The 15913-nt window shown below is 47.0% G+C and overlaps 1 protein-coding gene across 1 annotated transcript in view; it reads left to right on the forward strand.

The window, feature by feature from the left end:
* The first annotated feature begins 1997 nt into the window (after positions 1-1997).
* Positions 1998-15913, forward strand: part of TRABD2A (TraB domain containing 2A) — a 51691-nt gene continuing 37775 nt past the window's right edge. The window contains exons 1-2 of the mRNA XM_027623107.2: positions 1998-2105; positions 11136-11696. Of these exons, the coding sequence (XP_027478908.2) occupies positions 1998-2105; positions 11136-11696 (669 nt within the window). The remainder of the gene's footprint in view (positions 2106-11135; positions 11697-15913) is intronic.

The following is a 15913-nucleotide window of genomic DNA, read 5'->3' on the forward strand; positions in this document are numbered from 1 at the left end:
ATCCATGGTCAAAGAAAAAAGCCACCAGGGAAATTAGTATTCCAGGGGTGCCTGAGGCTCAGTCGGTTAAGTGTCTGCCTTTGGCTCAGGTCATGATCTTAGGGTCCTACTCAGCGGGGAGTCTGCTTCTCCCTCTTCCTCTGCTGCTCCCCCTGCTTGTGCTCTCTCCCTCATGCTCACTCTCTCTCAAATAAATAAATAAAATAAAATTTAAAAAGTATTCCAAATTGAATGATAATGAAAATACAGCTTTTCAAAAATCTGGGCAATGCAGCCAAACCAGTACTTAGAGGGAAATTTATAGCTTTAACATGCTTATATTAGAAAAGAAAGGTTTAAAGTTAATGACCTAATGTCGCTCCTTAAGCAGCTAGAAAAAGAAGAGGAAAATAAATTCAAAGTAAGTAAAAGGAAGGGCATCATAAAGAGCAGGAATCAGGGGAATAGGGAAGAGACAAACAACAGGAGAAAACTAACAAACTCAGTCTCGTTTTGTCACACATTTTCTCTCCCCCTCTTCCCTCTAGCCCCAGTTGATGGGTGGAGACTTCATTTGGAGTGGGGGAAAGAGTATGAAATATTAAGTTCCTGATGCTTTCATCTCACAACCAGAGAGACTATTTTTGCCAGTAGGTGGCAGTGCTAGTAATCTGAAAACGCCGACAAGTTACACTTCGGGTCGGTTTGGGGGGGCCAAGGTTTGCAGCCTGGCTGAAAATGGGTCGTTTGAAGACCGGAGAGTCAGCTCCAGAAAGTAAATCCTCACTGAAACTTAGAACGGGAAAAATTTATTGATTTCACAAAAATACCTCAAACTTAAACGACTGTGGAACGAAAGCTGGAAAAACTTGTCTTTTTAAAGCCAGGGGTTCTTTACTGGAGTTTTGTAGATGGGCACCTGCGGTTCAGAAAACTCCTCCTATCGTGTGTAAATCTGGGCCCCACTGCGCCTCCCCCCACAACCCCCCCCCCCAACGTCTCCCTGCCTTTGCTTCCAGTTTCTATCGAGTCTCAAAATGGACAGCAACTCGGAATTAAGAACCCCCGCTACACCCCTCAGAAGGTGATCCCGTGTAAATCTGGGCTATACAGAAAGGCTGGTAAAGTGCACTCCGGCCTCGGGTAGCAGGTGGCAGGGGCTGGGCACAGCTAGGGGCTTTGATAATTTTTTTCTTCCTGAAGCATCAATGCTGTGAAAAGGCCCTTGGAAAGTTTGGGGCAGAAAGGGAGCAAATACATTTTGCAGGCCTGCAATGTGCATCAAACAAGATGCTTTCCATCAGTGTCCTCAACTAATCTGTGAAGTAATCCGAGTTTGGTGTTCACATGCTTAATATTATTACCCCACATCCCTTAAGAGGACACTTAATGGAGGGCCGGCCTCTGTGGTTCCGGACTTTTAAGTGTATGCACACACTGACTATTCCCCTCTTTTACAGACAAAACTTCAATGCCATTTCCTTTGTTTAAATGAGCTTGCCTTAAAAAAAAAAAAAGCCTATCATTTGTTTCTTTGGTCTGTCTCTTTCCATCAAGAGCCACCCTCAGAACTGGTAGCCTAAATACAGACGTGAGGGTAGGAGCCAATAGGATTTCTGCGCGAGGCTGGAAGACGGTGCTGGAACTGGACTCTTCCCTTCTGGCCGGCTCACACGGTGGCCCGCGGCCCCCGCCGGCTTTGGGCGGGAGAAGCGGCACTGAGGGGCAGCGGGGTCGGGGGTGGGAGGTCAGGGCCCCGCCCCACGTGGCCGCCGCCGCCCGGCTCGCCCCAGCCCCGCCCGCGGGCGGCCGAGCGAGCTGCAGGGGGAGGCGACGCCAGGCGCGGGGCTGCCGGCCAGCGCCCCCCACCCCCGGGCCCCCGACCCCCGCGCGCCATGGCGAGCGCCCCGCTAGTCCGCAACTCCGCGGCCGCCGGCTAGCCGGGCTGTGCGGTCACTGCTGCCTTACTTCCCCCCCCCAACCCCCGCCTCCCGGGGCTCCGAGCCGCGGTGGGGAGGATGAGTCCCTGGAGCTGGTTCCTGCTGCCGACCCTCTGCCTCCTGCCCCCCGGCGCAGCGCCGCTGCGCGGCGCGTCTGCCTCCGCCAACTGCGAGCTCAAGCCCCAGGTAAGGCGCGCGTCTGGCGCGGGCGAGGCGGCTTCTCCGCTCCTCGCGGGGGTGGTTACCGTCCCAGGCCTGCGAAGCACCGCGCCCTCGGATCCGTGCGTCCCGCCGCGGCCCCGGGTTCCCCTTTCTGGCGGGGGGCGCAGCCCCCCGGCCGAATGAGACCTGTCCCCAGCCCTCGCTACTGGGCAGGGCAGCAGAAGGTAGTGAGTCCCGGCGGGGTCTCCAGGGTCTCTCCAGCCTGCTTTGCGGGCTTCAGGGGACGTCGGGCGGATGAGTCTTCGACGACCGAGCAGTGCAGGGACTTGGGCACATTTACTTTGGAAGTTTGTTCTGCCCTCTCTTGCCTAGCGTTTAATTTCTCCTGCTTTTATCGAGATGGTAAAAGCGCCCTGCAGCTGCTTGACTTAACCTTCATATATTCAATACCCGAGTTAGAAGGGATTTGGGGGAGCTGAAGCCATTCCCCTTGTTTTACCGATCTGGGAAACTGAGGCTCAGAGAGGGACCTTTGTGCCCCAGGTGACAGAGCGCATTCGCGAAGTAACCACATCTGACAGCCTCGCGTTCACGCACACGCGCTTCCCTAGATATTCGCATCAGCGTTTTGCAGGTGAGGGGAACTCAGGCGAGGGAGTCCCGGTGACCTGTCCCGGTCCACCCAGCCCTCCAGGAGCAGAAGCCGAGCGGAAACAGGACAGGTCTTGCGCCTCCGAGACTGGCCTATCGAGATTTCCTTCTCCTGATCAGTTTTCTTACGCTCGGAATTTTCTGTCGTTCTCAAGTTCTTCTCTTCCGAGCTCCTTGGAGCTTGAATTTTGTGTTTGTGTTGGTGGGTCTGATCTCCGGATCTCTGGAGCTGGGGAGGGTGATCCTAGGCCCGTCCTTTGGGTAGCTTGTGCACCCTCGAACACTAGATCTGCCCACCTTCGGTGACACCTGCGCAGCGTCGTGGGCCCCGTCACCCTGACTAGTGGTAATTTTATTCATCGTCCTAACCACAGCGAAGGAGAGGGTGACCTAATTGAGCCTTCCTGGCCCACGGGGTTTAGCGGGGAGTCACACTGAGCTCCCTAACGCGTCCTGGGCTACGGACACGCGGAGGCTCTCCCTCTAGGAAGGCGGGAGGCACAGACGCCGGAGAGGAACCGTACGGCAGCTGCGCTCTTGTTCCACAAAGCAGAAATCCATCCTTTCCTATGAAAGCAAACGTTTTTCACTGTTGAAAACCCACTCGTAATTATAGTGTGACCAGTGAGTCTTGATAACGTCTTTGTTTCTCTTGATTCTTGAACCTGTCTTCATGGCCTTTTTACTCTCTAGTTCTCAAACTTTTTGGTCTCAGGACCCGTCTGTGTTCTAAGAAAGTATTGAGGACTCCGAAGAGCCTTTATGTATGTGGGTTAATGGAAATATTAGTAAAACACAAGAATACATAAGGACACATGCCATTAATTGTCATAGCAGTGATATTATGCCACACCTGTAGCCTCTAGAAAAGTCTATTTGTATACACTTATGAGAGAATGAGAGCATTAAGAGGAAAATATCTTAGTATTATTACTGAAATAGTTCGGACTCTACAGACCGCTCGGAAGGGTTTTGGGGACAGCCTCAGGTCCCTGGACCACATTTTGTGAAAATCTCTGTTCTGTTCTGTGGGCAAACTGTCTTATCCCCTGCCGAGGTCAGGTCAGTCAGTGGCAGGACTGTGGGTGGGTGCCCCAGGAGGTTGGGGTCTTGAGATTGTAAAGCTCCGGAATCCAGCCTCCAATCCAGTGCAGCGGCTTACTGGGTAGCATTCTGGGGCTTGAGAGCTGGTTTTGTGTTCAACTTTCGTTAATCATTACAGAGAGCTCTTCCGAGCTGGTCTGTCTGCAGAACCTGCAGGCTTTGCGCTGAGCACCACGCAGGTTGTCTCTTCCTTATCTACACTCAAACAGAACTCAATAAGGATTCTTTATTATTCCTGCCTCTGTTCTTTCACATGTGCTATTTCTTCCCCCAAATACCCACATGCTTGCTTCTATACTTCCATCTGGTCTTTGCTCAAACTCTTTGAAAGAAACCTTTCTTGATTATCTATTAAAGATTATGTCAACCCCCTGACCCACCTGCCCTCCTATCTGCCTTTCCTGCTTTATTTTTTTCCTGGAGCACTTAACTGATAAAAATTTGTTTGCTTCTGCTTCCCTCCCCCCTCCCGCCCCTCCATGTAATCTTCATAAGGGTAGGAATTTTTGTCTGTTTGGCTTGCTGCTGCCTCCCCAGTGCTTAGAAGAGTCCCTGGCCGCAGTAGATGCTCAATAAATATTTGTGAATGAAGAGTGTCAACTAAAGCCAACTCACTTTGGTATCATCCTAGCTGGTGTGCTGAAGAGTACTTTTGGAAAAGTGCCATTATCACAGGCCCCAGGAGGCTGGGATGGGAGGAGCTGAGGGGTGCAGCCGCTAAGGGACTTAGCCTGCATTGCACAAGTTGTCATTGTGCTCCTTTGTTTCATTGCATGGATTACAGATGTGTGTGTTAAAATTGCCAGTGATTCAGTCGACAGAACTTGTAGCTTCTTGCGTCTGTCATCCAGCGTCTGTCATCCATGGCGAGTCTTTTTCTTTCAGGGCAGTTGCAGCAAGGTTCAGAAGGGACGTGTTTATGGTGTTAAGTTTTTATTCTGTTCAGTCATGTGGTTTTTTCTTTTTTTAAGATTTTATTTATTTATTTGACACAGAGAGAGAGCACACAAGCAGGGGGAGCCGCAGGCAGAGGGAGAAGCAGGCTCCCCGCCGAGCAGGGAGCCCGACGCCGGGCTCGATCCCAGGACCCCGGGATCATGACCTGAGCTGAAGGCAGACACTTAACCCATTGAGCCATCCAGGCGCCCACTCTTCAGTCAAATGTTAAAACACATGGCTTCAACTAGTAGCACGTGGTGGCCACAGTTACACTGAAATGGGGTAGTAGAACAATTTTGTTCTTTTCCTTTTGTGGAGACAAACCAGCCCCACCCCTGAGTATAAGGGTGGCAGGGGCAGTTGCACCCCTCGGACCTGAGCAGCGGCCTGGGGGCTTGCTGGTGGGCAAAGGCATGGGGAGAGCTCCCGGATCCGAAGCCCTGAAGACGTTTCTTTCCCCTCATGCTCTACCCAAGGCGTGCCTGGGAGGGCGCCATCAGAGGCCGGCAGATGGGGTTGCTGGTGCCGCGTGGGACAGAGGGTACCCCCTTGGTCAGAGCAGAGCTCCATTTACTGAAGAAGCTCTATAAGATGAGGAACGTTTCTTTAAAAACACTTCAAAACCCCTGCCTTAAAAAAGTGGGAAAGCCCCCCAGATTGTGTTATTTTGAAAAGACAGAGTGGGAAAAGGTGACAATCTGAGGATTTAAAAATGGTGTGCGGGTGCCTGGGTGGCTCAGTCAGTTAAGCGTCCAACTCTTGAGTTTGGCTCAGGTCATGATCTCAGGGTTGTGAGATCAAGCCCTGTGTCAGGTTCCACGCTCAGCGTGGAGTCGGCTTGAGCTTCTCTCTTTTCCTTTCCTTCTGCCTCCTCCCCACCCTCTGGCTCATTCTCTCAAGTAAATAAATAAATAAATAAAATCTTAAAAAAAATGTTGGTGTGGATTTATTTGGGGAGGCCATGGGGCTAGGGAAGGGGACCTGGACAGAGCCTTTTCAGATTCGGAGTCAGGAAGTGCTCCTGAGCCACCGTGTACTTACTAGCGTATTCACGGAAAGAGATAGGATGCTGAATCATGAGTATAGCCTGTTGCGTGTTAAGGTTGAATATTGTGGTGTTTTAAACCCAGTGCTCAGCCTGCCTGGCTTCGAATTCACTCAGCAGCTAGGGGACCTTGGGTAACATCTTAATCCTTTCAAGGTTTCCATTTCTGCATGTGGAAATGGCCAGCATCTTAATTAGTTGTGTATCTTCTCAACTGCCTTTTTTCTGATTCTCTCCTGAATGAGGGGTGCCTGGCAGGCTTTCACCCCATCATGCTACCAAAATTCTCCTTGTTTAGGTCCCCAGTGTCCTCAGTATTGCTCCCTCAAGAGGCCAGTTCTCAAATCCTTGTCTCATTTTGCCCATCAGCCACACTGAACCCCTTGCTTACATTCTCCTCCTTGAAGCGCTGTCTTCAGTTGGCTTCCTACTCTTTCGATTTTCTCAGCAACCTCGATGGTCACTTCTCTCATTCTCTTTTGCTGCCTGCTCTTCTTTCCCTTGACTTTGCAAGGTTAGATTATTTCTAGACTTTTTCCCCCCCAATTTACACATAGTCCCTCGGAAATCTTACTCAGTCCCATGACTTTAAATAACGTCTAAATGGTGACAGTACCTCGTGTTTATCTCTGGCCCAGGCCTCTCTGAAAGTCCAGACTGCTGCATCCACCTCCTAGCTCAACCTCCCCACTTGGTTGTTTGCTTGATATCTCGACTCAGCAGGGCCCAAGCCAGACTTCTGACCTTTCCCTCTGCTCCTGCTCCACCCCGTCTCTCCTCTCTCGGTTGATGGCAAATTCAGCCTTTTAATTAACCAATTCCTTGGCAAGTCCTATTAGTTCTAGCTTCCAGAATATATCCATCACATCTCAGTTCTGTCACTAACACTGTGTTCTCTCTCTTGGATACTTTTGGTAATGTCCTAACTGACTTTCTCGTGTCTGTCCTCATGCCTCCATAGTCTACTTCTCACGGCCACCAGAGTGATCCTGTTTACGCGTTAGGTCGGCTCCTATTGTTCCTCTCACAGAAACCTGCCCTAGCTCCAGCGTGGCCTGGCCTTGCTCACCTCTCTGACCTTTCCCCCTGCTTTGCTCTTCTCTCATCCTGCTGTAGTTATGATGACATCCTTGCTAGAACCTTCCTAGAACCTAGAACCAGGGTTTTTGCACTGCTGTTCCCTCCTCCTGGAGGAAATGCTCTTCTCTCAGACATCCCCCTGCTTTGCCCTTTCACCTCCCTTCACAGCAAGGCCTAAATCTCCTACCAGACATTCCGTGATTTTCTGATCACCTTATTTAAGGCTGAATATCTCCTGCACCCGTATTCCCTGTTCCCTTTCCTGCTTTCATCTTCTCCACAACAGATATCACTGACATACCTGAGGCAGGGACCTGTTTTTCATTCTCTGTTGTATTTCTAGTGCCCTAGAATACCCCAGCATCTCCTGCCTACAACAGTGCCTGACACATAAAGGAAATAAAGACTTTTTGCTGCATAGATAATTGTGGGGTAAATGCACGTTGAACACATGTAGTAGGAGCATTCATGTGCAATGCTTGGATTGTCCCTGGTGCACAGTGACCATTATTATTCTTAGCGTCATTATTGTTACTGTGTGGCTGGATGCCAGAACGTGAGTCTTTTTTTTTTTTTTAATATGAGCAGTTTTCAGCAAAAAGATTGTACAACAACTGCATTTCTATTTTTTTTAAAAAAGATTTTATTTATTTATTTGGCAGAGACAGTGAGAGAGGGGACACAGGCAGGGGGAGTGGGCGAGGGAGAAGCAGGCTCCCCAAGGAGCAGTGAGCCCGATGTGGGACTCGATCCCAGGACCCTGGGATCATGACCTGAGCCGAAGGCAGCCACTTAATGACTGAGCCACCCAGGCGCCCCAACAACTCCATTTCTAGACTAATTGAAAAAGGCAGCAATAAATAATTAATAAAAATGGATACATATAGTTGAACAGATTTTGTTTAAAGAGAAGTTAAAGGGGCACCTGGGTGGCTCATTCAGTTAAGCCTCTGTCTTCGGCTCAGGTCATGATCCTGGGGTCCTGAGATCGAGCCCCGCGTTGGGCTCCCCGCTCAGTGGGGAGACTGCTTCTCTCTCTCCCTCTTCCCCTGACCCTGCTTGTGCTCTCTCCCTCTCTCTTATATAAATAAATAAATAAATCTTAAAAAAAATAAAGAGAAGTGTAAGTATTTTGAGGTAGGATGAGACTTTAGGGAGATTAAGGGTATTGGGGGAAGAAACAAACCAAAACCAAAGTGAAATGAAACCACCCCTCCCACTCTGCCTTTCCCCCAACCCCAACCATGACCCTGTAGTATGGGTTGGATTTTCCTGGGAATATATTTAATATCATAGTCTCCTGATAGATGACAATGAGTTAGGGTACTCACGGGTTTAATAATAGCATTGTAGCTCTTTGCTCTGTCTCCCATTTGGAAACTGTGTAGAAGTCCTTTGCTAGACTGTGAGGAGCTTGTGTGAGCAGATCCCTCTATAGGTCAGCGGTGCCCAGTCATATCACCATCCAGGGCCCTTCAGTTAGCAACTTCCCCATAAAATGAACAAATAAACCAAAATAAACGTCTGCCTAGAAGACCACTCTACCAAACCAATTGCCTTTATAGGTAATCATTTTGTGACCCATCTTAAATGAACCAAAGCATAACTGTCAGTCTTGGCTTTTGATTTGATTAGCATCTAGTTAACCAGTGTTTTTCTACTGGCTTGATTTAATTCTAACAAACAGTGAGGCATTTGACTGCTTAATTAACCTTGGCAGCCATTGTTTTGGATAGAGTTTCAGTTTGGCTTTTTGATGTATTTAAATAACCCTGGAGACAGTCATTACTCCGTAAGAGGGTGCCTGAGGGCTGGCTGGAGACCCTGGATTTGATTCATCCCTTAATATCAATTCAATCATTAATAAGTTTTAAAAATACATTCTTTCTTTCATTTTTCATTCATTTAACAATTACCTGTCTAGTTTGTTTACTCCCATAACCTATGACAGATATTGTTACCTAACTTTTAAAGATGAGGAATCTGAGGTAGAGAGAAATGAAGTGGCTTTTAAAAATCTCAGGGAGGTAGCTGAGACAGAAGCAGAATTTAGGCTCTTGTTACCAATTAGTGCAGTCTTGAAAAGGTGTGTGTGAGCAGAACTGTAAGTTAAATACTTAAAAAGAAAAAAACAAGGTCACAGGCTGGGGGCTAGTGAGATATGTTCTGTTTGGCTTGCAAGGCATTTAAGAAAATGGAGGCAAAACACATTCCAATTGGATTTTTTTTTTTTTTTTTTTGAGAGAGAGAATGTGTGAGCTGGGAGGGAGTGGCAGAGGGAGAGAGAATTTTTTTTTTAAGACTTTATTTATTTATGGGGGGGAGATCACGTGCAGTGGGGAGGGGTAGAGGGAGAAGCAGATTCCCTGCTGAGCAGGGAGCCCGATGTGGGGCTCCATCCCAGGACCCTGGGATCATGACCTGAGTTGAAGGCAGACGCTTAACCGACTGAGCCACCCAGGCACCCCTCCAATTGGAATGTTTTATTTAAACTCAAGATTTGTAGTTGCTTTTTAAAAGCTTGTTCTGGAACACTAGGCCTGCTCCCAGGTGGCCAGCACTGGCTCAGGCTGCTTTAGCCAATAGTGTTTATCCAGAGCTGTGAGCCTATTTGCTGCCCACCTTCCCCCACCATTACCTCATGCCCAACCCTTGTGTTCTCTGCCCTCCTCTGAGTGGTCAGAAGGTGTTTTTGTGGAAGGTGGCCAGGGGGCAGGAGGAGAAGAGAAGGTTGAAGGCTGTGAGAATGGGGCCCCTGCATCAACCAGCTTTTGCCTTAGATCGTGAGATTCTGTGTAACATTTCATTTGAAAATAGGTAGATGCTGCTTACTTAAACCATTAACACACAAATGCAAATACGGCTGATCCTCATTATTTGTAGATTTCATATTTGTGAATTGGCCTGCATGCTAAAATTGATTTGTAACCCCTATGCTTGTGGCACTTTCGTGGTCATGTGCAGCCATTCCCAGAGCTGGGGAAAATTTGAGTTGCCCGATGCACACACTCCCAGCTGAGGTCGAATAAATTGATGCTGTGCTGTGTTTCAGCTCTCAACAAGTAACAGGTGAACAAGTGTCCTTTTGGTGGTCTACTGAATGCTACGTTTTTTGCATTTTATGCTTCTTGTGGGTGATCTCACTGTTTAAAATAACCAAGCACAGAGACCATCTCGTGTTCCTAAGCACAAGGAGGCTGTGACATGCCTTAGGGAGAAAATGGATGTGTTAGATGAGCTTCGTTCAGGCATGAGTTGTAATGCTGTTGGCCATGAGTTCAGTGTTCATGAATCAACGACATGTATTCAATAAGGTGCTTTTCAACGGAAGCACATACAAAACAGGGCTATGCATTGATCTGAGAATGAAAATGTTGTGACCGGAGGCTTGTAGGAACCTAACCCTTGTATTTCTCCTAGGAGCAGCAGTTCATTATTCGGTAGTTCAGTGTTTTTATAGAACATGACGATGACAATAATGAGAGCTGATGGTAAGTTGAAACTCTGCAATCCAGGAAAGCATGTTACTTAAAAGGCTGCTGAAATTAAAGCTTTTTTTGTAAAGAAATGTCTTTTCTGTAAACCTGGATTTTCACATTTCTGGGTTGCTTGACACATGGTTCACCTCATGAGTCTATCTGACTTTGAGACTCGAAGTCCTGGAGGGCTGCCCTGTGCATGTTTTTATACGGGGTCTCTTAATAAACAGACATGTCATAAATGCCCACTGTCGAGACTGAGACACTGAGGGCACCGTGGCTTGGCCTCGGGTGGATGCTCACCGCTTCTAAGCCTGTAGCTGCTGGGAGAGAATGTGCAGCCATTGAGAGCCACGGCTTTTGGGAATGTTGGGTTTGAGATCCAAAGCCGCAGACACCATCAGTCTCCTGCCTGGGAGGTACCAGTGGTCTTTTCAGGTGTCCCCTTATCTGTACCAGGTATGGCTGTGGAGCCTCTTGAGATTCCCTGCCTTACCTCCGGCCCAGTTCATTGCTAGGGCAAACTCAAGGACGGCTATTGCTTTTTCGACTTCAATCAGCATTTTGGTGGAAAAGGGGGAAAATGCTGCCTCGAGGACTCCTGCTGCTGGCAGGTGAATGTACCTAGACTCAGAAGTCTAAATCTGACTCTGATCATTTTTCTCCTGCTGTGTGACTCATCTCTGTAATTCGTTTTCTCCTGCTGGGTTTCTGACCGTCCATATAGTGACTTAGTGTCCTTTCTGTTCCTTTCAGCAAAGTGAATTGAATTCCTTCTTGTGGACCATAAAGCGAAACCCGCCGTCTTACTTCTTTGGCACGATCCATGTTCCATACACTCGGGTGTGGGACTTCATCCCGGACAACTCCAAGGAGGCTTTTCAACAGAGTAGCATTGTGTACTTCGAGCTGGACCTCACCGACCCCTACACGGTCTCAGCCCTTACTAGCTGTCAGATGCTGCCACAGGGAGAGAACCTCCAGGACGTGCTCCCCCGGGACATCTACTGCCGCCTTAAGCGCCACCTGGAGTACGTCAAGCTCATGATGCCCTCGTGGATGACCCCAGACCAGCGTGGCAAAGGTCTCTATGCCGACTACCTCTTCAATGCCATTGCGGGGAACTGGGAACGGAAGAGGCCCATCTGGGTGATGCTCATGGTCAACTCCCTGACGGAAGTGGATGTTAAGTCCCGTGGGGTGCCTGTCTTAGACCTGTACCTTGCCCAGGAGGCCGAGCGGCTGAGGAAGCAGACTGGGGCCGTGGAAAAGGTGGAAGAGCAGTGCCATCCACTAAATGGGCTGAATTTTTCACAGGTAAGACCCTCTTTGCGTGAAGGACTTGGGCTTTGATTGTGTGTGAATCCACTGAATTATAATCTAGGAGGTGGACCAGAAGCATAGTTTATCCAAAAATTGTCTTTGCTCAAGAATGTTATTCTGGGGGAACCTGGGTGGCTTGGTCAGTTAAGGGTCTGCGTTCAGCTCAGGTCATGATCCCAGGGTCCTGGGATCGAGTCCTGTGTTGGGCTTTGTGCTCAGCCGGGACTCTGCTTCTCCCTCTCCCTCTGCCTGCTGCTCCTCCTGCTTGTGCTCTTTCTCTGTCAAATAAATAAATAAAAATCTTTAAAAAAAAGAATGTTATTCTGATGAAAAAATAAGCCTAAGAGTCAGTTATATCACTTACATGTGTATTACTGAGAGAGAAAAGGTTTTTTTCTCTTGTCATCCCAACAAGTACTGGCATACCTTTGTCACTTGTTTTAACTTAGGCCATTCATTAACAAGCTGCATTGAGAGGATGTGGACAATGTGAATGTCAGACTGACTGTCACAGGGTATGGCCTGGTTTGAAAATGATGCTGGCCAGGGCTGTTTTAGGTCACCGTGGTCCCTTTGGGATCACTGCTGTTCCTCTTCAGAACACTCCCCCCAGGAAATTCCTTTGCAAGGCAAACTCTTTGCAAGAGTTATGTTCCTCTTTTCCATACTTTATAGCCCCTCCCTCAGGACACTAGAATTTAGGTTCATGTTCTAGAAGTTCTTCATTTCTCGTAAGACAAGTGACACTTTATTAATGTGCCATTGTTTAATCGGTTTGGTGAAATTTGTTAATGTTTTATTTTTTTTAAAGATTTTATTTATTTATTCATGAGGGACAGAGAGAGAGAGAGAGAGAGAGAGAGAGGCAGAGGGAGAAGCAGGCTCCCAAGGAGCAGGGAGCCCGATGCAGGACTCGATCCCAGGACCCTGGGATCATGACCTGAGCCGAAGGCAGACGCTTAACCATCTGAGCCACCCAGGCACCGAAAATTTGTTAATGTTTTAAAGTGCATTAGGTGCCTCTGGGGGCCAATGGGAATTTCACAATATGAAATAAGTAGATTTTACTTAAAAAACTTTTTTATATTTATTTGACAGAGAGAGATATAGGGAGAGAGGGAACACAAGCAGGGGGAGCGGGGGAGGGAGAAGCAGGCTTCCTGCTGAGCAGTGAGCCTGATGCAGGGCTCGATCCCAGGACCCTGGGATTATGACTTGAGCTGAAGGTAGACGCTTAACAACTGAGCCACCCAGGCACCCCATTTAAAAAAATTTTTGATCGAAGTATAATTCATATAATATTACATTAGTTTCAGGTGTACAACATAGTGATTTGACAATTATATACACTATGAAAAGTTCGCCACAGTAAGTATGGTTAACATCTGTGACCATACAAAGTTGTTACTATTATTGACTATATTGAAATAAGTATTCTTGTTTTGCAGATATTCTCAGTGGTTGGCCTTGGGAGGTTGGACCTCAGAATAAAAGTCAACACTCTAGGCCTTAGCAGATATTGAAAGGCTGAACTGGGGCAGTTACTTAAAGAACTTAAGGACATTCAAGAGCCTAAAAATAGTGTTCCTGAGTTGATAGTAAAATTTGTAGGGAATTTAATTTACCTGGCTAAGATTCTATATCAATAAACACTCAGGTGCTAAAATACAGTATTTGTTTAGCACATTGAGATTTATAGACAAATTAAGGGACCAGTAATTGTCCTATTGATCTCTTGGGGGAGTTTTCTTGCATTATTTTGGAAACCCAAAGAGTCAATAGTCTAATGTTTTCAATGTCTGCATTTAATACAATGTTTTCTAAAAGGCAAGTGCTTTGATTTAAAGGCTCATTGATTTTGACCTTACAAGCTTGAAATCTGTGAGCATTTTTGCCTGAGCTAAGCCTTCTTTCATACTTCCAATTGGGAAGGGAAAAGGCTTGGAAGTAAAATATTATCTTAAGCAAGGTATCTTTGTTTTTTTTTAAAAGATTTATTTATTTGGGGGAGAGAGAGAGAGAGCATGCACAAGTGGGAGGGGCGGAGGGAGAGAGAATCTCAAGCAGACTCTGTGCTGAGCAGGTAGCCAGTCACGGGATTCGATCCCATGACCCATGAGGTCATGCCCATGACCCATGAGATCATGACCTGAGTGGAAACCAAGAGTCGAGCGCTTCACCAACTGTACCAGCCAGGTACCCCAAGCAAGGTATCCTTGAAGGAAGGTGTGTAGCACCATCTATTAAGATAATAAATATATTTAAGAAACATTTTAGAGCACTATAGTTATATACTAGAGTGTCATTTGATTTTGTGACACCTTAAGGTTCAAGTAGGTATTTAATATTTATAAACTAAATTTTTTTTATAAGACCTTGAGGCTAAGCTAGTGAGTTTAGAGTTGTTTAAATTTAGGAGGGACAATTATATGATGTTCCTGAGACTCTTTTTGGGGTGTAACTGCCTATGTTTCATTTATAAACAGTAAAATTCAACCTTAGTGAATAGGTCAATGACATTTAACATAAACCTATACCCATATAACCACTACTTGGATTGAGTTATTGAACATTTCCATCACCCCAGAAAGTTAGTATAAAGTTTTCTTGCAGCATAACTATACACAAAAGTGCACGTGAATTTTCACAAACACAGTCATGTGCCCAGCACTTGGGGCCGGAAACAAAACATCACCAGCTCCCCAGAAGCCCCCTGGCCCCTCTCCCATCTACTCCACACTCCCTAACCAAGGATAACCACTCTCCTGAAAGTCTTTGAGCATAAATTAGTTTGACTGTTTTAGAATTTCACATAAATGGAATTACCCAATCTGCCCCCCTTAGGGGGTTAGGCTTCTTTTGCTTAGCCTTCCCCACTTGATTCACGACGTTGCTGTGTGTAGTTGTCCATCGTTAGTTCTCACTGCTGTGTGGAATTGAAGAATTCCATCAGAGGCTTTGGGGTGGTGGCTGATGTAGTCTCCCTTCTCAGTAAGTCCAGAGAACAGTAAGATCATCTGCATTCATTTTGATAGAAGCTGAGCCTAACTCATTCGCTTGGGTCCTTTTCTTTTGCCCCTTTGAGGAGTGGTTGGTTCCTTCCTCTTTGTTCTCTGTAGCTCTGAAGAAGGACGTCAGGGGGGGTCCTGAGTCTGCCCTGAGACAGGGAGATGGCCAGGCCCTGCAGGCTCCTGAGCAGCTGCCAGGAAGAGGCGGAGGAGAGACTGAGTCTTCCTTGAGGCCAGGGCAGGCCGCCTGGGAGGAGTCCCGTGGCCCTATACTTCCAGGGCTCCCCACCCTCCTCTTGGACTGTAGGGCAGAGGCAGCTGGAGCCTGAGGCACAGCTGAGGCTGGAACGCTGTGCTGGCAATGGGAGAAGCAATGGACCCAGAGCCAGATGTACTGGGGTTAGAGTTCCTGCACCATCACCAGTGTAGGACTTTGAGCTGTTCCCTTAACTTCTTTGAACTTGGTTTTCTCATCTTTAAATGGGGCTAATAATGCTTGCACCCTACCATCCTATTGTCGGAAGCCAATAAAAGAGTAAATTGGAAAACACTTCATAAATACTATACAGATATAAGGGGAAGAGAACTAACATATAATGCCTCTGTGAGCCAGGCCTCATTGGTAATTTTACATTTAATCTTCAGAAATTCACAAGATGGGCAAGCATCATCCCCATTTTATAGGTGAGAAAACTGAAGCTCAGCGTGCTTAAGAAACTTGCCCATGATTGCATAACCAACAGATGGAGGAATTTGGGTTTGATTCCAGATGTATTAAAGGTCATGGTGACTCTGAGTCTCTAAAAGGCGTGGTGGTGAGGGTGAGACCTTGGAGATTTGAGTTGCAGTGAAAGATTCTGGACTTCTGTTGTCTAATTCATTAGCCATTGGCCACGTATGGCTGGGTTTTCAGCACTTGAAATGTGGCTAGGGTGACTTAGGAAGTGAACTTTATAATTTGAATTAAAATTTAAAAACTGATAATTGATCCAGTTATTGGGAAACTTTTAAGTGTGTTTGGAACACCTTGGGCATGTGGATCTCCTTTCTCAACTATAAATAATATGAAATCGAACTATAAATCAACTGTTTTGATGCAAATTTAGTATCCAAAGTGAGATGTCAGGTGAGTGGAAAATACATGACAGATTTTGAAAACTAAGTATGAAAAAAGAATGAATAACTTTTTATACTGATTACCTG

The sequence above is a fragment of the Zalophus californianus genome, chromosome 8 (genome assembly GCF_009762305.2).
Source record: "Zalophus californianus isolate mZalCal1 chromosome 8, mZalCal1.pri.v2, whole genome shotgun sequence".
Lineage (NCBI taxonomy): Eukaryota > Metazoa > Chordata > Mammalia > Carnivora > Otariidae > Zalophus > Zalophus californianus.